The sequence below is a fragment of the Gorilla gorilla genome, chromosome 6 (assembly GCF_029281585.2).
Source record: "Gorilla gorilla gorilla isolate KB3781 chromosome 6, NHGRI_mGorGor1-v2.1_pri, whole genome shotgun sequence".
Classification (NCBI taxonomy): Eukaryota; Metazoa; Chordata; class Mammalia; order Primates; family Hominidae; genus Gorilla; species Gorilla gorilla.
The window spans coordinates 148,290,272-148,315,174 of NC_073230.2; the positions used below are offsets into that span (position 1 = coordinate 148,290,272).

The 24,903-nt window shown below is 39.2% G+C and overlaps 1 protein-coding gene across 4 annotated transcripts in view; it reads left to right on the forward strand.

Annotated features, from left to right (window-relative positions):
- Positions 1-12,394, forward strand: part of IFT56 (intraflagellar transport 56) — a 60,940-nt gene extending 48,546 nt beyond the window's left edge. For all 4 annotated transcript variants that reach the window (XM_004046301.4, XM_063708797.1, XM_055393212.2 and 1 more), the window contains 4 exons: positions 273-342; positions 1,795-1,901; positions 7,811-7,944; positions 9,737-12,394. In XM_004046301.4, coding sequence (XP_004046349.1) covers positions 273-342; positions 1,795-1,901; positions 7,811-7,944; positions 9,737-9,848 — 423 coding nt within the window. In that variant the 3' untranslated portion in view covers positions 9,849-12,394. The remainder of the gene's footprint in view (positions 1-272; positions 343-1,794; positions 1,902-7,810; positions 7,945-9,736) is intronic.
- Positions 12,395-24,903: the final 12,509 nt, after the last annotated feature.

Genomic DNA, 24,903 nt, shown 5'->3' on the forward strand with positions numbered 1-24,903 from the left:
ATATGCTTAAAAAGAATATGTATCATACAGTTGTTAATTATTCTGTTTAAATCTTCTATATCCTTACCAACTTTTTGTCAACTTATAATATCAATTTCTGGTGTAATACTTTAAAATCACCACAATTTTGTCCCTCACTTTTCTTAGCAGCCTGTATAGAATTTGGCTATCTATAATGCTACAGTGATCATCAATCTAAGGCAAGCCAATAATGGGTACTTTTATTGCAAAAGCATCCTCATGTGTATTCCCTTTCTTTCCTCTTCTTGCAGGCGTTCCTCTTGATCCAAAGTGAGAAGATGAAAAACGATTACATTTACCTCAGCTGGTTAGCTCGGTGCTGTGAGTCTTCTTTTTTTAAATGTTACAAGAAGAATCCTCTTTTTCTTTTTGGTTGCATAATCTGTTCGGAAATGACATTGAATGTTTTCTAATTTTATTTTGCATTTTGTTCTGTAGAATGAGTAAACACTGAAATTAAGGGTTGTTAATGCTACTCAGTAAGAGTTGCCATGTAAATGTGTCATGCAAGTTTACCCTGTGATTAGTTCTACTATATAGCATTGACCTAGTACTTATAGCCTGAAAAATGTCAAGTTCTTCCTAAAGTCTCATTAAAGTTTCCAGAGTCTCAGTTTATAGTGTTGTTTATGAAATGATGTTGTTACACTAATTTTAACTTTTCACTATGGGTCAAGTCTGAAAAGTGGCAAAATGTCAAAAATGTAATTTTTTGGTATATTATAGAACTTTAGGCCAGGCGTGGTGGCTCATGCCTGTAATCCCAGCACTTTGGGAGGCCAAGGCAGGTGGATCACGAGGTCAGGAGATCAAGACCATCCTGGCTAGCACAGTGAAACCCCGTCTCTACTAAAAATACAAAAAATTAGCTGGGTGCGGTGGTGGGCGCCTGTAGTCCCAGCTACTCAGGAGGCTGAGACAGGAAAATGGCGTGAACCCGGGAGGCGGAGCTTGCAGTGAGGGGAGATCACACCACTGCACGCCAGCCTGGGCAACAGAGCGAGACTCCGTCTCAAAAAAAAAAAAAAAAGAACTTTACTTTGTCTCCATCTTTAACTCACTATTGTTTCTTGTTCCTTTTTAAAACTCAAGATTTAAAATGTTGGCCAGGCACAGTTGCTCACACCTGTAATCCCAGCACTTTGGGAGCTTGAGGCAGGCAAATCACTTGACGCCAGGAGTTAAAGACCAGCCTGGCCAACATGGCAAAACCTCAGCTCTACTAAAAATACTAAAATTAGCTGGGTGTGGTGGCACACACCTGTAATTCCAGCTGCTTGGGAGGCTGAGGCACGAGAATCACTTAACCTGGGAGGCAGAGGTTGCAGTGAGCCAAGATTGCACCACTGCACTCCAGCATGGGTGACAGAGCAAGACTCTGTCTCAAAAAAAAATAAATAAATAAAATGTTCACTTGAGTTTTTGTAGTCAGAGGAAAATTTAGCAATCGTATCTTCTAAGTGAGATTGAAACGATGAGTAGGATTGAATGAATGATAGGTATCCTCTTTTAAGCATATGAGCAAAGTAGGAACTACCAGAAGTCAATCCAATCTGAAAGACATAATTATGTGACTCCTAACTTAAATATTTTAAGTATGGTAGAATTCTGGCAGGGAGCCAGCTTAATGCCAACATTGCAAGCTTTCCATGAAAGCTTTCCATTACTTTATTTGGAATATAGAACAAAATCCATAGAATAATAAGGTGCAGAAATTATTTTTGTACAGTAAAAATGACTCATTTGTTTACAAATCTTTGTTTCCTTTTGCAGATATTATGAATAAGAAACCAAGACTAGCCTGGGAACTTTATCTTAAGATGGAAACCTCTGGCGAGTCCTTCAGTCTCTTACAGCTCATTGCTAATGACTGCTACAAGGTGAGTCTGACTGAGACTAAAGGGAACATTAAAGATTCGTTATCACATTGCTGTGTTGGCTAAATGTTAGGGGAAAATGTCCTGCAGACTAAATGGCTAGTAGTGAGAGGATTCACGTAGTGTTATAAGAGATGCCATTCTTTTTATGAATTAACTGAACTCAGAGATAGGCAGTATTTCAGAGATTTATATGTATATGAAATAATTATTTAGACAGGAAGTTTTAGATTTCTAAAGGATATGAATCTTTAGTCAGCGTTGATGTACAGATATTCATCTGGTAGTTGGAAATTTGGTTCTGAAGCTCAAGAAAAATGTCTTCTGACATGTGGAAACATAGATTGCGAGTCATCAACATTTAAGTACAGTCCTGTGTTGCTTAATAATGAGGATAAGTTCTGAGAAATGTGTCATTAGGTGATTTTGTCATTGTACAAACCTCAGAGTGTACTTACACAAACCTAGATGGTATAGCCTACTATACACTTGGGCCATATGATATAGCTTATTGCTCCCTAGGCTACAAACCTGTACAGCATATTCCTGTAGTGAATACTGTAGGTAATTATAACACAATGGCTAATATTTGTGTATTGAAACATATCTAAACATCGAAAAGGCACAGTAAAAATATAATATTATGATCTTATGGAACCACAGTCATATATGCTGCCCATCACTGATCAAAATACAGTTATGAAGTACATGACTGGATTAACTGAAGCCCTGAAAAACAGTGAGATTACCCAAGTAAAATGTAAAGTGAGAAGAGGTGCAAACCAAACTTTGAGGTGCAAACCAAACTTTGAGGTGCAAATGGCAGACAGGAAAGACAAAGGAACCAGAAAAAGAGAATAAAAAAGTAGTCAGATTTAGTAAAGAAATGGCTGTTTTGTGTGCATGCTGGGGTGTGTGTGTGGAGGGGCGGGGGGAGTTGGAAAGGCTGGGAGGAGGTAGTAGTTTGGGGACCTAGCCTATAGATTAAGATTTTTTTAAAATCAGCCTCAAATTCTGGAAGTTCCTATTTTTGGAATATCTCTTCCAAAAATGTCAAAAATCAGGTAAATGTCAGGTAAAGAGAAACTCATATTAAATTAATCAACAAAAGCTCGTTTCAAAGTGAATCGTTACCAAAAAAAGAGGTGAATTACCATTAGTAGAAAATACTTTAAGACATAGGAAACTTAAAAATAACAGTTTAACATGACTTGGTGGGTGGCAATGCTCTTAAATAAGTTAGGGGAGGCAGAGGGAAGGAAAACATTAGAAGACAGGAAATTATTTCAGTTTTAGATGTATTAAATCTGAAGTGTCTTTGGGCTCCCAGCAGAGATAACAGAAGTAGGAAATTAACAGGCTGTGCTTGGAGCTTTGGTATTCATCAAGATTAGCAATGTAGATTTAGTAGTTAACAATGTAGATTTAGAAGTTAACCGTAGTTAGTAGTGGTAGTAGCAGCAGCAGGAGCAGCAACAGCAAAGTATGAGAGAGAATAAGATTAGCCAGTAAATGGGGTGAGGAACCTTGCGGAAACCAGTGTTGAAGGGCTGGAAAGAGAAGGAAGAGTAAATGAAAGAGAGGATGAACAGAAGAGAAGGAAAACAATGAGGACAGGAAAAAAAAATACTTTTCATTACTTTTTCTTGCTCCCATTTAATCAAAAACCAAGGCAGGAGAGTGTCAAATCTGCAACTGGATAGAAATGCATGAGGACTGAGAAGACAGTAAGAGGTAGAGAATAGAGTCAGATTACAAAGCAGATGCAGCTAGTGTAACGTAGACCACAGTCTTAAAAAATTTGATATTAAAAATAAGAAGGAAAAATGTAGTGCTAACTTAAATGGAAAATCAGGGTTTGGAATTGGGGGGGATGGGGTGGAGAGTTCTTTTAGAATGGGGATAGGGGAATGTATCTGTAGGCAGAAGAAAATGAGCCATTGAACAGTAAGATTAAAGATTCAGGAGGATGGGGCATTTTTGATGGAGTTAGGTAGGCCCTGAGGAGATGAGAGGGGAATAGGGTTAACATCAAAGGAAGATAACTACTTGAAAAACAAGTTGGCATTACCTAGTGTCTCAGTGGTCCCATGACCACCCACTAGTTTGGTGATTTACTAGAAGGACTCATACGACTCAATATAAAGTTATACTCATGGCTAAAATTTATTACACTACAGGAACAGCAGGAAAACGATGGGTGTAGGTGAAGGCTAGAGAAGCCAAATACAGGTTTTCTTATCTTCCTTCTGTGGGGATCACACAGTCAAGTCTTTATCAAGCATATGTGTGAGGTCCTTGTCAAAGAAAAACAAAGAGAATAAGGGGGGAAATGGCAGAATTAAGCCCTAACATGTCAATAATTAAATTTAATGGTCTAAGTATGCCAATTAAAAGACATCTATTGAGAGAGTGGATTAAAAAACGTAACCCAATTATGTGTTCTCAACAAGAAATTCACTTTAAATATATTTACATAGGTCAAAAATAAAAGGATAAAAAAAAAAACCAACCATGAAATACTTTGGCAGTTTCTTTAATAAACATACTTACCATATGACCCAGCAATTGCATTCCTGTGTATTTATCCCAGATAAATGAAAACCTATATCCACAGAAATATATAAATGTTAATAACACAAATTTTAATATTTAAATGTTAATAGCAGCTTTATTTGTAATAGCCTAAAACTGGAGACAGTCAAAGTCTTTCAGCAGGTGAATGGTTAAACAGATGGATTTGGCATGGAATACTACTCAGTAATAAAAAGGAACTATAATGAGAAGTCTGACTCCATTTCTGGATGTTTGACTGCTGACAACTTTTAAGCCTCACCCCTGCCTCTTCCCCTTGCGCCCCACATCTGGACAAAATGATAAGAAAACCTACGTGCTCCCTTCTTTGGCACCATAGGGTGATTTAAACCACACAAGCCCCTGCCCATGCACAGGAACCTTCACCACGGCCCCACCTCCTAACCACAGTAAACACCAAGGCCAGTCTCCTTTCCTTGCTTTCTCAGGCCTTTTCAGATCTGCTTAATAGGGCCGTTCTACTCTCCCTAGACTTCAACTATGTAAGAAAACGTTTCATATCCTCTTGCTGTGTATGTGTGGCGTCATCAGTTTCACCATCCAAACCAAACTTTGGTTGGGAGTCCCTCTTGCATTTGCAGGGTGACCAGAACAGGAACAAGCTATTGGAACACACAGTAACTTGAATTAACAGGGAATAACAAGGACATTATACTGAAGGAAAAAAGCCAGTTTCAAAGGGTCCCATACTGTTTGCTTTCATATATGTAACATTCTTGAAATGACAAAATTATTGAGATAGAGAACAAATTAGTGGTTGTTAGATGTTAGGGATGGTGAGCAGGGAGGGCTGTGTATGTGACTGTAAAAGGGTAACAAGGGAAATCTTTGTGGTGATATAATAGTTCTGCATCTTGGCCAGGCACGGTGGTTTATGCCTGTAATCCCAGTACTTTGGGAGGCCAAGGCAGGAGGATTGCTTGAGGCCAGGAGTTCAAGGCCAGCCAGGGCAACATAGTGAGACATCGTCTCTATAAAACATTTTTAAAAAGCAGCTGGGCAGGCCGGGCGCGGTGGCTGACGCCTGTAATCCCAGCACTTTGGGAGGCTGAGGCGGGCGGATCACGAGGTCAGGAGATCGAGACCATCCTGGTTAACACAGTGAAACCCCGTCTCTACTAAAAATACAAAAAATTAGCCAGGTGTGGTGGCGGGCGCCTGTAGTCCCAGCTACTCAGGAGGCTGAGGCAGGAGAATGGCGTGAACCCGGGAAGTGGAGCTTGCAGTGAGCCGAGATCGCGCCACTGCACTCCAGCCTGGGTAACAGGGCGAGACTCCATCTCAAAAAAAAAAAAAAAAGTAGCTGGGCATGGTGGCTACCTCAAGAGGCTGAGGCAGGAGAATCACTTGAGCCCAGAAGTTCAAGGTTGCAGTGAGCTGTGATTGCCTTATTGCATTCCAACCTGGATGACAAAGCAAGACCTTGTGTCCAAAAAAAAAAGAGTAATTCGGTATCTTGATAGTTGTATGGCTGTGGTTACGTGAATCTACACATAGGATGAAATAACAGGACCATCATCAACATACACGGTACCAGTGTCAATTTCCTGATTTTTATATTGTGATATTTTACTATCCTTATTTAAGCTGTAACCTTTGGAGGAAACTAGGTGAAAGGTACATGTGACCTCTGTCCTATCTTTGTCCATGGATCTATAATTATTAATACTTCAAAATAAAAAAATTTTTTAAATGAATCAACTAGAGCTATATACAGCAATATAGGTGAGTCTTATAATGTTGAATCATAGGTACAAGACATAATAGAATATTTATAGTATTCGTTCATATAAAGTTCTGAGAAGCAGAACTCAATTATATTGTTTAAAGATGTGTATACTTAAGAGGGAACATAAAAGTCAGAAGAGTAGTTACCTCTGGGTATGGAAAGAGAGAGTTATGGTCTGGAAGTGACACACAGAGAGCTTTTGTGTTGCTCTCAGTGTCTTGACCTGGGTAGTGTTTACAGTATTTTCACATTATAATTAGTAAGATGTACATGGATGTTTCATTTACCATGCTGTATGTGTGTTATTTCACAATAAAGACTTTTTTAAAAAAGAGTACATAAATAGAAGGACAAACCTTGAAAATAATAAAAAAAAATCTTCGCGTGAGATTAGGCAGAAAGGAGGAAAGGAAGAATGAAGGTGTAAATATAATTTGAACTGAAGAGAAGAAAGTTGTGTTTTCCCTATGAAGTACAGAATAAGGCTAAGCTAAGAAGGCTGTCTTAAGGAAATTGTCAAAGATTTAGAAAAACATCTGTCAGGAATAAAGAAGTAACTAAACCATAAAGAGAGTTGCCCAGCAATTTGAAGCCTTAAGTGAAATTGGTAACAGTATGTATTTATGATTGCCAAGTAAGAAAACTCATCTGGCCAGGCGCGGTGGCTCAAGCCTGTAATCCCTGCACTTTAGGAAACCAAAGTGGGAGGATCACTTGAGGCCAGGAGTTTGAGACCCACCTGGGCAACATAGTGAGAGCCTGTCTTGCAAAAAATTAAAAATTAGCTGGGCATGGTGGTGTACACCTGTAGTCCCAGCTGCTTGGAACACTAAGGCAGGAGGATCTCTTGAGCCCAGGAATTTGAGGTCACAGTGAGTCATGTTGGCACCACTGCACTCCAGCCTGGGCAATAGTGCAAGATCCTATCTCTAGAAAAAAAAAATGAATAAAAAAATTTTTTAAATAAAAGAAAACTAATCTAAGCAAAATTTAATGGCATTCAACATGTTCTATGAGGCCAAGGAAATGTGTAGTACATTTGGGAAAAATGTCTGTCAAAATGCATTAAACATTTAAAAGATTTAGTATTTAGAATAGTAGTCAGTATACATCTAAGCATTCTGAGAATTTAGGAACAAGACCAGGGAAAGACCATCCTGGAGTTGAACATGATCAAATTAGCATAAAACGAATGAGAGTAGTCATCTGAAAAGAATGTATTGAAGAGACTTGAAAAATACTCAGTTCAAATCACAATCCTCAGTTTATCCTCAAGATTAGAATACAATTAGAAGAAAAGGCAAAAGTGCTGATTGTAGCATAGTTTGACTCTATGTAGAAAAAATGTTATACTGTTGAAAACTGAGTGAACATAAGGTAGTTTAAACTGAACCCATGTACCCAAACTGTAATTTTCCTTCTTATTGTTTTAATTGGGAATTGAAGTTTTTCTAACTTGCTAACTGAAAATGTTGTCAGCACCCATGCACTTATTTCATACAGTCCCGTTTCATGTTATCTTTATGTTCAGGTTCTTTCTGTGCAATCTTTTTACTGCAAGTATTACCACATACTTTCTCTTATTCAGATGGGCCAGTTTTACTATTCTGCCAAAGCTTTTGATGTCCTTGAGAGGTTGGATCCTAACCCTGAATATTGGGAAGGCAAACGGGGTGCCTGTGTGGGCATTTTCCAGATGATCGTAGCTGGGAGAGAACCCAAGTAAGTAAACAGGCAAGAAATACTACCTCTACTCATTTGCTTGTTTGTGAGGGAAAATAATTGTTCTCTTGGATGATATCTTCTGAAAACACATGATTATAATGATGTTTTAGAATGATGAAAAAAAGGTTCATATTAAATACTTCTGTCTGACCATTTTCCTCCAGAAATCTTTCATTTTGTAGAATCAGATAATTCTAAATCATATATAGGATCAGATCATTCTAAGTCATATATACATTGAGTACACTAACAGCCTCCAAATATAAGAGCAGGATGTATATTTGGTTCCAAATGAACAGCCATTTTTATAGACAAAAGTGTTTTTTTTTTTTACTCTTCTACTCTTTTGGGTTTTTTGTTTGTTTTTTGTTTTTTGCCTATTGGCTTTTTCTTGTGTGCTTTAGTTTAGGTCTCAAAAAATTAGGAATGGAGTAGATGTGGTTGATAACTCTTTTGTTTTCTTTCACCTTCTCATATTCTAGGAAATACTGAGACATTAGTTTACATAAAATTAATAAAATTAAGTGGTTTATACTTTCTTTTTTTCTTTTTTTTTTCTTTCTTTCTTTCTTTTTTTTTTTTTTTTTTAGATAGAGTCTTGCTCTGTTGCCCAGGCTGGAGTGCAATGGCGTGATCTCAGCTCACTGCAACCTCTGCCTCCCGGGTTCAAGTGATTCTCCTGCCTCACTCTCCCGAGTAGCTGGGATTACAGGCACGTGCCACCATGCCTGACTAATTTTTGTATTTTTAGTACGGACAGGTTTCACCATGTTGGCCAGGCTGGTCTCAAACTCCTGACCTCAGGTGATCCTTCCACCTCAGCCTCCCAAAGTTCTGGGATTACAGGCATGAGCCACCATGCCCAGCCTATAGTTTCATTTGAAACAAACATTAAAACACAACTCGATTCCATTTTCTAAAAATAACTTCATGGAATGTATTTGTTACTGATACATGAATAGGAAATGTGATAATTTTGTAAGAAAATAATCTATCAAAAATTACTTCCTACCTTATAGTACTTCTAGTTCTAAGTAAAAGTTTAAAAGCATTTGGTTAGCTGAAAGAGGTTGTTTGTGGGAAAAAAGAAGTAGAAAATATGAGAAGACTCTTAAGCAAATAGGTTCATAGGCAGTCACCTATAGATTTGCTAGGGCAATAGGGAAATTTTAGCATTCATTACTTAAAATATGTTTTAATTTTAATTAAATTTAAATTACTTCAAATATAAATGCTAGGCTTAGTCCTTAATGTCCATCTCTTCCATATTTATTCATGTATTATTTTTCTTGAAAAAATCCCTTATTCCTTTGGCTTTGTAAAATTTTATGAATTTTACAGTGATGCCTAGTTGAAGGTGGTTACTACCTTAAACAAGGGAGAAATCCATGAGTTAGACAAATTAAGTGACTTGCTGGTGTTAGAGCTAGAACTTGAACCCCAACTTCTGGATATACTCTTTCTAGTCATGCAGAATAAGAATAGAAATGGGAATATTTAGGTCATCTCAGAAAGGACAAAAATATTATCAGTATGTATATAGGTAGTATGGATAAACAAGGAACACTTGGATTGGCAAGAAAGATTTCACATAATTTCCATTTTACTATGCCACAATAAGAACATAAGGCTAGGCAGTTTGTAATTGCTTTGTGAATACACAGTGGAAGAGTCTATTACCAAAAATGCCCTACAAGACATACAGTATGAAGGACAGTTCAGAGTTTATTTTATTTTTTAATTTTCATTCTTCATTGAAACACTTTGTCTTTTCAAATCTTTTCCTCAGAGAGACCCTTCGAGAAGTGCTCCATTTACTGAGAAGCACAGGTAACACCCAAGTAGAATACATGATCCGGATCATGAAGAAATGGGCCAAAGAAAACAGAGTGTCCATCTAAAATAGCTCCAGCGTCCTAGGAACCAGCTTCTACTTTGACATAAAACTGGAAATCATTTTCACTCCAGTTTAATCTGTGATACAGGGCTCTGTTTTGTTGACATTTTCCTTCCTTGCTCTTTAAGCCTCAAGGTCAGAGACTGACTTGCTGAGACTTAGTCTCCTGGCTGAAAGAGTGCCATAGTCTGTGACCCTGTATGATCCTAGTAGCAATAAGACTTTGGACTTATCTGGTGCCTTTCTTCCAAAAATGCTCAGAGTACTTTTATGCAATTTACTGACTTTAAGGAAAACAGTATAACTTTTTTTTGTTAGCATTTTATGGCATTGTCTCCTGGCTGCAATAACAAACATCTTTGATGTTCCAGAATCAGCATCATTGTATCATTTAACTTTAAGGCATCTCTGTACGTTATCCCATTTTATTGGGGAATTCCATAAAGGGTTTTATAACTTCACCTCTGAATCTTGGGAGAATAACTAGCTATGTGTTTCTAGGAATGGCAGTAAGCTACTTTATCAAACTGTCCAGTCATTAATAGGATAGATTTATGGGATTACTCTTTCAGTAATTAAATTGTTGATGATAATAACATGTTACAGTGCAGTAAGATGAGTATTGCAATGTTTTAAAAGGTGAGTACTATGAAAAAAATTGTAGTACCTCTAAAAGTATTCAAGAAACAATGTTTATGAATCTCACTAGTCCATTATATTTTGGTACCATAATTATTTTAGGTAACAAAGCAGGTTAGGTTTTTGTTAATGTATCTTGCTGAACAAACATCAGTTTTTGTTGTTGTTGTTGTTTTTGAGACGGAGTCTCGCTCTGTCGCCCAGGCTGGAGTGCAGTGGTGCGATCTCGGCTCACTGCAAGCTCCACCTCCTGGGTTCACGCCAGTCTCCTGCCTCAGCCTCCTGAGTAGCTGGGACTACAGGCGCCCGCCACCACGCCCGGCTAATTTTTTGTATTTTTAGTAGAGACGGGGTTTCACCGTGTTAGCCACGATGCTCTCCATCTCCTGACCTCGTGATCCGCCCGCCTCAGCCTCCCAAAGTGCTGGGATTACAGGCATGAGCCACCGCGCCTGGCCCAAACATCAGTTTTGAAAGTAGGGCTACAGTGATTTATATGTATTGTGGGCACTTATTAATGTAACGATAATAAAACATGAATCGTATAAAGTCCTTTGAGGGAATCTCCTAATGTCTAGGCTCTCTGTCGTAAGTCATATTCCAGCCCCATGCTTCTGCGCTCTTATAACATAAACCTACTATACAACTGAGCATTCTTAAGCTCACAACCTATTTCCAGAAAAGAGACCCACATCTTTCTATGTTTTATACTACCTTTGTTTTTACACCATATAGTTTTTTTCTATTAGTTTAAGGTACCTAGTGTTACAGGTCTAGAAAGTGCAGAGCCATCCCTACCTAGAAGAGAATAGATGGGAAGAGAACTGAAAGAAAGAATTCCTCAAGCACTGAAGTCAGGAAAATCCCTGTAGGCACTGTATTAGTTGTTCCACTTATCCCAGCACTCCACTTGTGGATGAAGGAGTTGTATAGAAAGGAGATGAGAAAATGGCAGGAGTGGAAGCAGCCAAGAAGAGATCAATGACTGAAGATCTCCTTCACCTTCAGGACTGTCTCAAGGGGTTATTTCACCTCTACTCATGAAGATGGCCAGTTTTTCTGTCTTTTATCTTTAGACCCATATATAATCAGTTCAGAGCACAAATCAAAATAAACTGGCCTAAATAACTGAATTCTAGGAAGCAAAGCTACATCTTTTTTCATATGCCAAAGCTTCTGTTTCCTCATGTTGTTCCTACTTTTTAAATAATAAATGGCTCTCAGCATCTTAGGAACTAGGTGGGTCCCATCTGGGTAGAACCTGCTATAATTTTTAGAATCATTCTTGTAATTCTTACCTCACTTAAAATATTAGGAAACACAGTAATAGAAAAGACAGGGAGAACTGGTCAGCAGGTTTTGGCAGTGAAATTTGTCTTCCAGTGAATTGCTATTATTTTCAAATTGCCTATAGTCAAAAAGCTTTTCCATTGATGGAGACTTACTTTCAAATGAGCTTGTGTTGAATTCAACACTCTAGATTCTCTCTGACATTTTCCTGTCTTTTGGGGAAAAAAAGCAGATATTCCAAAAATGGCAGCAATCTAATTTTTGTAAACTTTTTCATCTATAGGATTGAGCCAAAAAACATACATACTATTTTAAAGAAAGGTACCATCTAATTCTTTTATTAAAGATAGCTACTTCTGAAATGTCTTAACAGAGTTTCAAGATTGCAAAGTAGTATTGCATAGCTGGTTTTCTTACATGTGATGATGGAGGAGAGAGGAAGACCCAGACTTAGGCATGTAGTGAAATATGTACAGTTTCTGGCATCAGTGTACTATTTATAGTCTATAGCATACATTACTTGCAAATGGGAAAAGTATTTTATAATTATTTTTGTACCTCAAAATAATTATTATATTCTACTGTATTATATTCAAATTAAAGTTTATTATTTGATTCTTAGTATGATATTCTGTTGAGTGTGATGAGGGTGGGACCTAAGTATGTCATGTGCCTTCTACCCTTTCTTTCCTAGCCCTAGAATGAAAGGAGAGAAATAAAGTTTTGGGCCCCATAAGTTACTCTTTAGAAGAGAGGAAAGTACATATTCCCCAAGAAGCCCTTTCCACTAAGAGGCTGGTGGTTCCTGCTGAATCATACTAGGCTTGGCTCTTTGCTGAATTACAGCCCATTCAGAAGTTATATGACCAGTGCATAGTGTAGTACCTCACACATAGAAAGCTCTCAAATACTTGTTGACTGAATAATTAAACATACAGTAACTGGTAGAGCAAGTGACTTGTGAAGTCTTACCTCATATATTCAGTTCCCATTTAATTATTATTTTATTGTGTGCTAAGCATATGCCAGGTACTTGGGCTGCAAAGATAAATAATGCACAGGCCTGACTCTCAAGGAACTCTAACAGAAGTATACACAACTAAACACAACAACGTGATTGATATCATCAGTGGGAATAAAGTATTGAGCAATAAAAGAAGGCAATGGAATGTTTGTATCCATGTAAATGATATGCATCCTGCCTCATTTGGGAGAAGCAATCAGAATAGATCCCAAAGCTCAACAGCTAGCAAGATGCCCACGGCTCTGCCATATGTGCCACACACATCACATGCATCCAAGTAGACGGAAGCCAAGGGACTGCTTTCCTCCTCTGTGGCTTAGTGCACTTTCAGAAAGGTGCTAGCAAACAGGCATGATATCACAATAGTTACGTCTACTTTCTAATGGCAAAAATGAAGTACTGATTTACTAGATCCTGTATTGAGAACATCTCTGTCTTAGATGAACAGTTGTCTTACCTCTCTTTTCTTCATCCTATAAAATACTTCTAGGCTGGGCATAGTGGCTTATGCCTGTAATCCCAACACTTTGGGAGGCTGAGGTGGGAGGATCACTTGATGCCAGGAGTTCGAGACCAGCCTGAGCAACATACCAAAACCCTGTCTCTACAAAAAAAAAAAAAAAAAATTTTTTTAATTAGCCAGGTGTAGTGGCACATTCCTGTCATCCCAGTTACTTGGGAGGCTGAGAAGGGAGGATCACTTGAGACCAGGAGTTCAAGGTTACAGTATGTACTTTGTAATAATGTTCAAACAGTACTCCCGACTATTAAGATGGTCTCAGAGCAGCAGAGCTAGGGACTTAGTGACATGCCTGTAAACTACCTTAACAACAAAATGAATGTCATCAGTCAATGTGTGTGTGTTGAGTGTGGAGTGTGTAGAGAAGTTTGCATAATTTGTTGCCATCAAAACTTTTTCTTTAAATGAAATCTGAATACCAAAAACACCTAGGGGCTGATTTGGTGATTGCGGTGAAGGAGGAAGGAGATGGCCGGTCATGGTGGCTCACGCCTATAATCCCAGCACTTTGGGATGCTAAGGCAGGTGGATCATGAGGTCAGTAGTTCAAGACCAGCCTGGCCAACATGGTGAAACCCTGTCTCTATGAAAAAATACAAAAATTAGCCAGGCGTGGTGGCAGGCACCTGTAATCTCAGCTACTCAGGAAGCTGAGGCACAAGAATCACTTGAACCTGGGAGGCAGAGGTCTCAGTGAGCCGAGATTGCACCATTGCACTCTAGCCTGGGCAAAAGAATGAAACTCCGTCTCAAAAAAAAAAAAAAAAAAAAAGAAAAAACCTCTAGGCTAAGGACATAAATAGACAATTCTCAAAAGAAGACACAGAAATGGCCAACAAACATGAAAAAATGCTCAACATCACTAATGATCAAGGAAATGCAAATCAAAACCACAATGTGATGCCACCTCACTCCTGCAAGAATGGTCATAATTAAAAAATCGAAAAATAATAGATGTTAGTGTGGATGCAGTAAAAAGAGAACAACACTTCTACACTGCTGATGGGAATGTAAACTAGTACAACCGCTATGGAAAACCGGGAGATTCCTTAAAGAACTAAAAGTACAACTACCATTTGATCCAGCAATCCCACTAGTGGGTATCTACCCAGAGGAAAAGAAGTCATTGTACGAAAAAGATACTTGCACACGCATATTTATAGCAGCAGAATTCATAATTGCAAAAATGTGGAACCAACCCACATGCCCATCAATCAACAGGTGGATAAAGAAACTGTGATATACATACATACATATATATATATATATGATGGAATACTACTCTGCCATGAAAAGGAATTAATTAGTGGCATTTGGAGCAACCTGGATGGGACTGGAGATGATTATTCTAAGCAGAGTAATTCAGGAATGGAAAACCAAATATCATATGTTCTCACTCATAAGTTGGGGCTAAGCTATGAGGATGCCAAAGGCATAAGAATGACACAGTGGACTTTGGGGACTCAGGGGGAAAGGGTGGGAAGGGGGTGAGGGGTAAAAGACCACAAATTGAGTATACAATGCTCAGGAGATGGGTGCACCAAAATCTCACAAATCACCACTAAAGAACTTACTCATGTAACTAAATACCACCTGTTCCTCAAAAACCTACGGAAATAAAAAGAAAAGGTGGCATGGGAGTAGTGTATCTTAAGATGAAATTTGAAGTATAAAATTTAACTACCTGTCAGAACTCTTCCCAGGAAAACCTAGAAACAACCCAAATATCCATTCACAGGAGAATGGATAAATAAACTGTAGTAAAGTCACAAAGGAATATTATACAGAATAAATGAACTACAGCCTCTTGCAACAATATATTGCTTAGAGCAATAACCTTTTATAAGTTAAAGACAACTCACATATACACTCAGAAGGAAAGCAGGGGAATGATGAACACCAAGTCAGCATGGTGGTTACCAAGTTGGGGAGGAGGGGCTAAGATGGAGAGGAGGCCACATAGATAATCATCAGGATTCATTATATCGTATTAGGTTATTATCAGGATTCTAGTTTTCATGTAGATGATGAGTCACAGGGGTTTATTCCTTAATAAACTATAAATATACTATTAAAAATAAACTATAAATAGTGAAATAAAAGAGGGCCAATGGTGAGAGAGTGTCGTCTTGAGCCAAAGAGTATGACCAACCCAATCCTGTGCAACTGAGGTAAAACAAAACAAAGTTTATAAATATATAACTAGAAGGAAATGCTCCTAAATATAAGAACAATGATTATCTTCAAATGATGGAACTGGGTACTGTATATTCTTCTTTCTGTATTCTGTATTTTCTGATTTTTCTAGAATGAGCACATGTTATTTGTATCATCAAAAACATTTTTTTGTTTTGTTTTGTTTTTGAGACAGGGTCTCGTTCTGTTGCCCAGGCTGGAGTGCAGTGCCACAATCTTGGGTCACTGAAATTTCTGTCTCTGGGGCCCAAACGATCCTCCCACCTTCGCCTCCCAAGTAGCTGGGACTATGGGCATGTGCCATCACACCTGGCTAATTTTTTGTTGTTGTTTTTTTGTTTGTTTGTTTGAGACAGAGTCTCGCCCTGTCGCCCAGGCTGGAGTGCAGTGATGCGATTTCGGCTCACCGAAAGCTCCGCCTCCCAGGTTCAAGCCATTCTCCTGCCTCAGCCTCCCGAGTAGCAGGACTACAGGCGCTCACCACCACACCTGGCTAATTTTTTGTATTTTTAGTAGAGACGGGGTTTCACCATGTTAGCCAGGATGGTCTCAGTCTCCTGAGCTCACGATCCACCTGCCTCGGCCTCCCGAAGTGCTGGGATTACAGGCATGAGCCACTGGGCCGGCCCACACCTGGCTAATTTTTGTAACTTTTTTTGGTAGAGCTATGTTGCCCAGTCTGCAAAACAAACAAACAAAAAAACAAGTGTAAAAGAAATCTTTACATCTAGCAAAATAATTTCTTCATATCATCTAATGCCTAGTCTTTATTCACATTTTTCCGATTGTCTCCAAAATGGTTTACTATAGGATCCAAACTAAGTACAACACTACATTTCGCTACTGTATCCCTTACACTTTTTTTTTTTTTTTAAAGTTAGAGATGAGGTCTCGCTATGTTGGCCAGGGTGGTCTTAAACTCCTGGCCACAAGTGATCCTCCCCGCCTCAGCCTCCCAATGTGCTGGCATTACAGGTGTGAGCCACTGTACCCGGTCTACACTTTTTTTTTTTTTTTTTCTAAAACAGAGTCTCACAGTGTTGCCCAGGCCGGAGGTGCAATGGCGCGATCTTGGCTCACTGCAACCTCCACCTCCTGGGTTCAAGCAATTCTCCTGCCTCAGCCTCCCAAGTAGCTGGGATTACAGGCACCCACCACCACACCCAGCTAATTTTTTGTATTTTTAGTGGGGACAGGGTTTCACCATGTTGGCCAGGCTGGTCTCGAACTCCTGACCTCGTGATTCGCCTGCCTCAGCCTCCTAAAGTGCTGGGATTACAGGCGTGAGCCACCAGGCCCAGCCCACTTATTTTTTTAATGGCTATCCTTTCCCCACTGTTCTCCCAAGCCATTGATTTGTTGGAGAAACTGAGTCATTTGCGTTGTGGAATGCCCCATGTTACAAATTTGGTTGGCTGATTCCATGTAGGATTATTGAACATGTTCCTGTGTAACTCAGATTGCCTTTACACTGGTAATTGGATGTAAAGGCTGATGCCAAGGATCAGTCGGCTCCCTCTGATTCCTCCATTGCAAAGCTCGCCTTCGACCTTTCATTTAACTGTTGGAGCAGCCATGATGATCATGCTGAGAGGCCTTCTTTTATTTAGGGTTGCAAAATAGTGAGTTCCTAATTCTGTCATTCGTTATCTTCTTTTTTGACTGAAATTCTGTAAAGAAGAACTTTCTCATTTAACTATTTGATTACTCTCAAAATCAATTTATACAGGGAAGGTGAGAGGAAGGAAAATTCTTTTATCAGTTTTCAAAAAAATAAATAAGTGCCCTAGCAACCTTCTATAGTAACCAACAAGGTTCTCTTTCCTTTCCTTTTTTTTTTCTTTTCAAGTATCATGAAACCATGGAGATTTTTTACTTTATTTATTTTTAATTTTTAAATTTTATTTAAAATTTTTTATTTATTTATTTTGAGACTGGGTTATGAAACTGGCTAATTTTTATATTTTTGGTAAAGACAGGGTTTTGCCATGTTGCCTAGGCTGGTCTGGAGCTCCTAGGCTCAAACAATCTGCCTGCTTGCTGGGATTAGGAGCCTTGAAACCATGGAGTGTTACATATTATATATGTATCAGTTAACTGCAAACATTATTTATTTTGATGTTTGAGCTTTCCAGCAAGAGCTCCTTTAAACTGGCTCCTGTGAACCGTAAAAAAAGTTTAAAATTGTGCTAAAATACACAGAACATAAAAGTTACCATCTTAACCATTATTGGCAACCAATTATTGTAAATTGACAATTTATAATTGTATAAGTTTATGGGTCACAAAGTGATGTCATAATTTTTGGGTACAATGTGGAATAACAAAGTCAAGCTAGTTAACATAACCATCACTTCAAATACTTAACATTTTTATGATGAGAACATTTGAAATTTACTCTTAGCAATTGTGAAATGTATAATACTCTATTATTAGCCTGGGCGCCGTGGCTCACTCCTGTAATCCCAGCACTTTGGGAGGCCGAGGCGGGCAGATCACCTGAGGTCGGGAGTGTGAGACCAGCCTGACCAACATGGAGAAACCCCGTCTCTACTAAAAAAATAGAAAATTAGCCGGGTATGGTGGTGCATGCCTGTAATCCCAGCTAGTCGGGAGGCTGAGGCAGGAGAATCGCTTGAACCCGGGAGGCGGAGGTTGCGGTGAGCCAAGATCGCGCCATTGCACTCCAGCCTGGGCAACAAGAGTGAAACTCCTTCTCAAAAAAAAAAAAAAAAAAAAAAAACTCTATTATTAACTATATTCACCATACTGTGCAACAGAACTCAGAGTATAAAACATCTTCTTCCTGAGATTTTGTACCTTGGCCATCATTTAAATTTTTTTTTTTTTTTTTTTTTTTTTTTTGGAGACAGAGTTTCGCACTTGTTGCCCAGGCTGGAGTTGCCCAGGCGAAGGTTGCAGTGAGCGGAGATCGCACCGCTGCACTCCAGCCTGGGCAACAAGAATGAAACTCCATCTCAAAAAAAAAAAAAAAAAGTTGTAATAAGAAATAGCTCAGGCCACGCGCGGTGGCTCATGCCTGTAATCCCAGTACTTTGGGAGTCCGAGGTGGGCGGATCACGAGGTCAGGAGATCGAGACCATCCTGGCTAACACAGTGAAACCCCGTCTCTACTAAAAAAAATACAAAAAAAATTAGCCAGGCGTAGTGGTGGGTGCCTGTAGTCCCAGCTACTCGGGAGGCTGAGGCAGGAGAATGGCGTGAACCCAGGAGGCAGAGCTTGCAGTGAGCCGAGATGGCGCCACTGCACTCCAGCCTGGGGGACAGAGCAAGACTCTGTCTCAAAAAAAAAAAGAAATAGCTCTTAAAGAAGACTTTTTATAGTTATTAATCTTTCTTTCCCCATATTCTTTTTGTCCCTAGCTTTATGAGGTATAATTGACAAATATGATTGCATAAAACTAAGGTGTACAAAGTGATTATGTGATATATGTCTATATTGTGAAATAATTACCACAATCAAGTTAGTTAACACATCTATTGCCTTACCTAGTTACCGTGTGTGTGTCTCTGTGATGAGAATACTTGAGATCTAGTATCTTAGCAAATTTCAAGTATACATTGTTATCAAATAATGTCACTATGCTACATTAGATCTCCAGAACTTACTCATCTTATGACAAAGTTTTATCCTTTGACCAACATCTCCCCATATCTCCTACCTCTTAGCCCCTGCAGCCACCATTTTACTCTTTCTGTGAGTTCATCTTTTTAAAATTGGACATATAAGTAAGATTATATAGTATTTGTCTTTCTCTGTCTGATATATTTCACTTAGCATCATGCCTTAAAGGTTTATACTTGGCTATTATGAATAATGTTGTTGCAAATAGCAGGGTTTTCTTTTTGTGGCTGAGTAATAGTCTATCACGTCTCTGTATGTACCTGTGTGCGTGTGTATATGTGTATGTGTATATATATAACAATGTATCCATTCGTCTACCAATGGACACTTAGGTTGTTTCCATGTCTTGGCTATTGTGAATAATGCTGCCAATGAACATGGGAGTGCAGATGCCTCTTTGACATACTGATTTCATTTCTTTCAGATATATACCCAGAAATGGGCTTGCTGGATTATATGGCAGTTCTATTATTAATTTGTGGAGGAATCTCCGTAATGTTTTCCATAATGGCTTCTACCAACAGCGTACAAAGGTTCCCTTTTGCCCATATCCTTGCCAACACGTATTATCTGTTGTCTTTTTGATAATAGCCATCTTAACAGGCATAAAGTTATATCTCCTTGTTGTTTTAATAAAATCACATTGTTGTACAACCAATTTCCAGAACTCTTTTCCTCTTGCCAATCAATATCTACACCCACTCCTGTCCTGCGAACTTTGTTTTTAGAGAATGGAGTCTTGCTGTGTTGCCCAGGCTGGACTCTAACTCCTGGATGCAAAGTTTCCTCCCACACCAGCCTCCTAAGTAGCTGGGACTACAAGTGCACACCACCATGCCTGCTGGGATCACAGGTGCACACTGCCATGGCTGCTGGGACTACAAGTGCACACCACCATGCCTGCTGGGATCACAGGTGCACACTGCCATGGCTGCTGGGACTACAAGTGCACACCACCATGCCTGCTGGGATCACAGGTGCACACCACCATGCCTGCTGGGACCACAGGTACACACCACCATGCCTGGCTCCACATTGTTGTTGCTTGTTTGTTTGTATTTTGAGACGGAGTCTCGCTCTGTCACCCAGGCTGGCGTGCAGTGGCATGATCTCGGCTCACTGCAACCTCTACCTCCCGGGTTCAAGTGATTTTTCTGCCTCAGCCTCCCTAGTGGCTGGGACTATAGGCATATGCCACCACACCTGGCTAATTTTTGTATGTTTAGTAGAGATGGGGTTTCACCATGTTGGCCAGGCTGATCTCGAACTCCTGACCTCAGGTGATCTGCCCACCTTGGCCTCCCAAAGTGCTGGGATTACAGGCATGAGCCACTGTGTCCAGCCTACGTTGTACTTTTTAATGTAACCTAAGAACAAAGGAATCTTTAATAATCCTTTACCAGCCAGGCACAGTGGCTCATGCCTCTAACCCAGGGCTTTGAAAGACTGAGGTGGGAGGATCACTTGAACCCAGAAATTCAAGACCATCCTGGGCAGCATATCTAAAAACACCATGTCTAAAAAAAAAAAAAAGAAATTATTCCCCTTACATGGTGGCAGATGTGTGTAGTCCTAGCTACTCAGGAGGCTGGGATGGGAGGATCACTTGAGCCCAGGCGTTCGAGGCTACTGCAAGCTATGATCATGCCACCGCACTCCAGCCTGGGTGATGGAGCAGGACTCTGTCTCAAGAAAAATAATAATAATTCTTTACCCCTGATCATTTTATTTCAGTGAGAAAAAGATAAGGATATGTTTAGATAGAATCATTCAAGTGCCTTCTAAAGCAGCCACCGTGCCTGGCTTCCTGTGACTTTTGACATGACTCCATCAGTCTTTGATAATTTCCTTGCTCTCTGACCCAAGGTGTCTGTGATTTATCTTGTTCTTTTTCTACCCTAGACTCAGAATCATTCATTCTTCTGAGGAAAGCTAAGGGTTCATATTGATTTTTAAAGTAATACCTTTCTTTCTTTCTTTTTTTCTTTCTTTCTTTCTTTCTTTCTTTCTTTCTTTCTTTCTTTCTTTCTTTCTTTTGTTATTTCTTTCTTTTTTTTGAGACAAGATCTGGCTCTGTCACTCAGGCTGGAGTGCAGTGGCATGATCATAGCTCACTGCAACCTCTGCCTCCTGGGCTCAAACCATCCCCCCACCTCAGCCTCCTGAGTAGCTGGGACCGCAGGTGTGTGCTACCATGCCTGGCGAATTTTTGTATTTTTTGTAGAGACGGTATGTCACCATGTTGCCCAGGCTAGTCTTGAACTCCTCAAGCAATCCTCCTGCCTCAGCCTCCCAAAGTGCTAAGATTACAGGCGTGAGCCACCACGGCCGGCCTTAAAATGTTTCTTATAGGTGCCTCTTCCTTCCTATATCACTAAGGCGCTTGTACCTAGGAATCCAAGATCCAGATGAGAAATTTATTTAAAATTTTTGATAAACATTATGACAAAATATTCAATCTCCAGGATAATGATATTTTTAAAAGATATTCAGTCTCACCAGAAAGCAAAGATATGCAACTATAAATTTTGTCACTTCTACGTTGGGTAAATGTTAAAGATTTGAGAATAACCAGCTGGGAAAAGAGTAGAAAAAAATCTCATGCACCAGTTATGAGAAAATAAAGATACTACCTTTGCTTGGCAAGCAGTATGACAAATGTATCAAAATGTAGACTATCCTTTGATCCATCGTTTCCAAATCTAGGAATTTATTCTAAGGAAATAGTTGGAGATATATGCATAAAGATATAGGCACAAACCTGATGATTAAAATATTGTTTATAGTAGTGTAAAAGGGAAACAACATAAATGATTGCTCCCAAATATATCCCTAGCACCTAACATGCAATATGGTAGGTATCCGATGAATATTTCTTAGGTGAACTAATAAGTGAATATCCAGCTACAAGATGTTGGTTACATAAATGCAGGTGCATCATAAAATATAATACTTTGCAATCATAGGCTCGGCACAGTGGCTCATGCCTGTAATCCCAACACTTTGAGAGGTCAAGGCAGGAGGATTGCCTGAGCTCAGGAATTCAAAACCAGCCTGGGCAACATAGTGAGACTCTATTGCTACAGAAACATTAAAAATTAGCTGGGCATGGTGGCCCAGGCCTGTAGTCCCAGTTACTCAGGGGGCTGAGGGGGAGGACTGCTTGAGCCCAGGAAGTCAAGGCTGCAGTGAGATCTGTGATCACACCACTGCCCTCCAGGCTGGGTGACAGAGTGAGACCCTATTTCAAAAAATAATAATACTTTGCAATCATTGAAAAATGGTGAGGTAGATTTACATCTAATGACTGTGGTAGTCAGAACAATGGTCCCACAAATATGTCCATATGCAAATCCCTGGAATCTGAAAATACATGCAACTACATGGCAAGGGTGAATTAAGGTTTCCGACAGAACTAAAGTTGCTACTAAACTGGCCTTAAAATGGGGCAATTATCCTGGGTTATCCAGGCGGACGTAGTGTAATCACAGAGGTCCTTATAAGTGGAAGAGGGAGAACCAAAAAGATGGCAGCATGAGAATGACTCAGCTGAAGCTGCTGGCTTTGAAGATGGAGGAAGAAAGGCATGAACCAAGTAATGTAGACTTCCTCTAGAAGCTGGAAAGGGAAAGGAAATGGATTCTCCCCTAGAGTTTCCAGAAAGGAATGCAGTCCTGCCAACAATCTGACTTTAGCCCAGTTAGACCCCTTTTCAGACTTCTGACCTATAGAACTGTAAGATAAATTTGTGTTGTTTTAAGCCACTAAATTTGTGATAACTTGTCACAGCAACAATAGGAAACTAATAACACTACAGAAACATTTATAAGATATACTGATAAGTCTTAAAAGTAGGTTACAAAATAACTTTGTGTTGTTGTTATAGTTTGAATGTTTCCTCCAAAACTCATATGTTAGAAACTTAATCCCCACTGCAACAGTGTTAAAAGGTATGATCTTTTGGGAGGTGTGTAGGTCATGAGGGTTCAGCCCCCATGAATGGATTAATGCCACTATGAAAAGGGCTTTTGGGAGTAGGTTTGCTCTCTCTTGCTCTTCTGCCTTCCTTCATGGGAGAACTTAGCAAGAAAGCACTCAGATGCTGGTGCCTTGATTTTGGTCTTCCCAGCCTTCGGAACTGTGAGATAATAACTTTCTGTTCATTGTAAGTTACCCAGTCACAGGTATTCTGTTATAACAGAACAAAACGGACTAAGACACATGTGATTTTATTTGTGCATATATATTTGTCTGTATATGCATAGAGATGTCAAGAAGGATATTCATGAAAAGTTAAATTTAGACTTTTATTAATAATCATTATACATCCATCTATGAGTAGCTGAAGAAAAAATATTTTCTTTTGGTATAACCAAAAGACTGGAAGAGGGTTTAGTGGCATAGGTTCAGTGGAAGGAGAAATGACTACCCAGTGGTCTTAGGGACCCAGTGAACCCACAGTAAGATGGACTTTGGCCAGGACCACACTTATTACCTCATCTGCCAACTCCAACAAAGGGGACCAGGATGACATTTTGGGTCTCTGTGTATAAATGCTAACTAAAACCCTGTGTCTCATAATCCTCAAAATAGCTGGGTATTCCCTAGTGTACTGTCCCTGAGTAAATGGTGATAGATTCTTTTGGGAAAGGACTGAGGATATCATTAATGTACATGTATATGGTAGTCATTACATGACTGTATACATTTGCCAACACTTATAGAAAGGTACATTTTAAATAGGTGGGGTTTTTTGTATAATAAAGCTATTTTTGAGGGAGTGGAGTGAGGGTTGAGAAATTACTATTGGGTACAATATTCACTATTCAGGTGATGGGTACATTAAAAGCTCAGACGTCACCACTATGCAATATATGCAGGTAAGAAACCTGGACTTGAAATTCAAAAGATCACAGAGGCTACTGTGGGCAATAATAAGCCAATAAACTGGAAAACCTAGAAGAAATTGATAAATTCCTAGACACATACAACCTACCAAAACTGAACCACGAAGAAATCCAAAACCTAAACAGACCAATAATAAGTAACAGAATCAAAGCCATAATAAAAAGTCTTCTAGCAAAGAAAAGCCCAGGACCCAATGGCTTCACTGCTGAATTTTACCAAACATTTAAAAAAGAACTAATACCAGTCCTATTCAAACTATTTCAAAAAAGAGAAGAGGAGGAAATATTTCCAAACTCATTCTATGAGGCCAGTATTACCTTGATACCAAAACCAAACAAAGACACATCAAAAAAAGAAAACTACAGGCCAGTATCTCTGATGAACATGGATGCAAAAATCCTCAACCAAATACTAGTAAACAAAATTTAACGACACATTAAAAAAATCATTCATCATGACCAAGTGGGATTTATCCCAGGAATGCAAGGATGGTTCAATAGATGCCAATCAATCAATGGGATACATCATAACAACAGAATGAAGAACAAAAACCATGTGACTACTTCAACTGATGGTGAAAAGAATTTCATAAAATTCAATATCCCTTCATGATTAAAAAAAAACTCAAAAAACTGAGTGTAGAAGGAACACAACTCAACACAATAAAAGCCATATATGACAGACCCACAGCTAGTGTCATATTGAACGGGGAAAATGGAAAGCCTTTCCTCTAAGATCTAGAACAAGACAAGGATGCCCACTTTCACCAGTGTTTTTTGACATAGTACTGGAATTCCTAGCTAGAACAATCAGATAAGAGAAAGAAATAAAGGGTG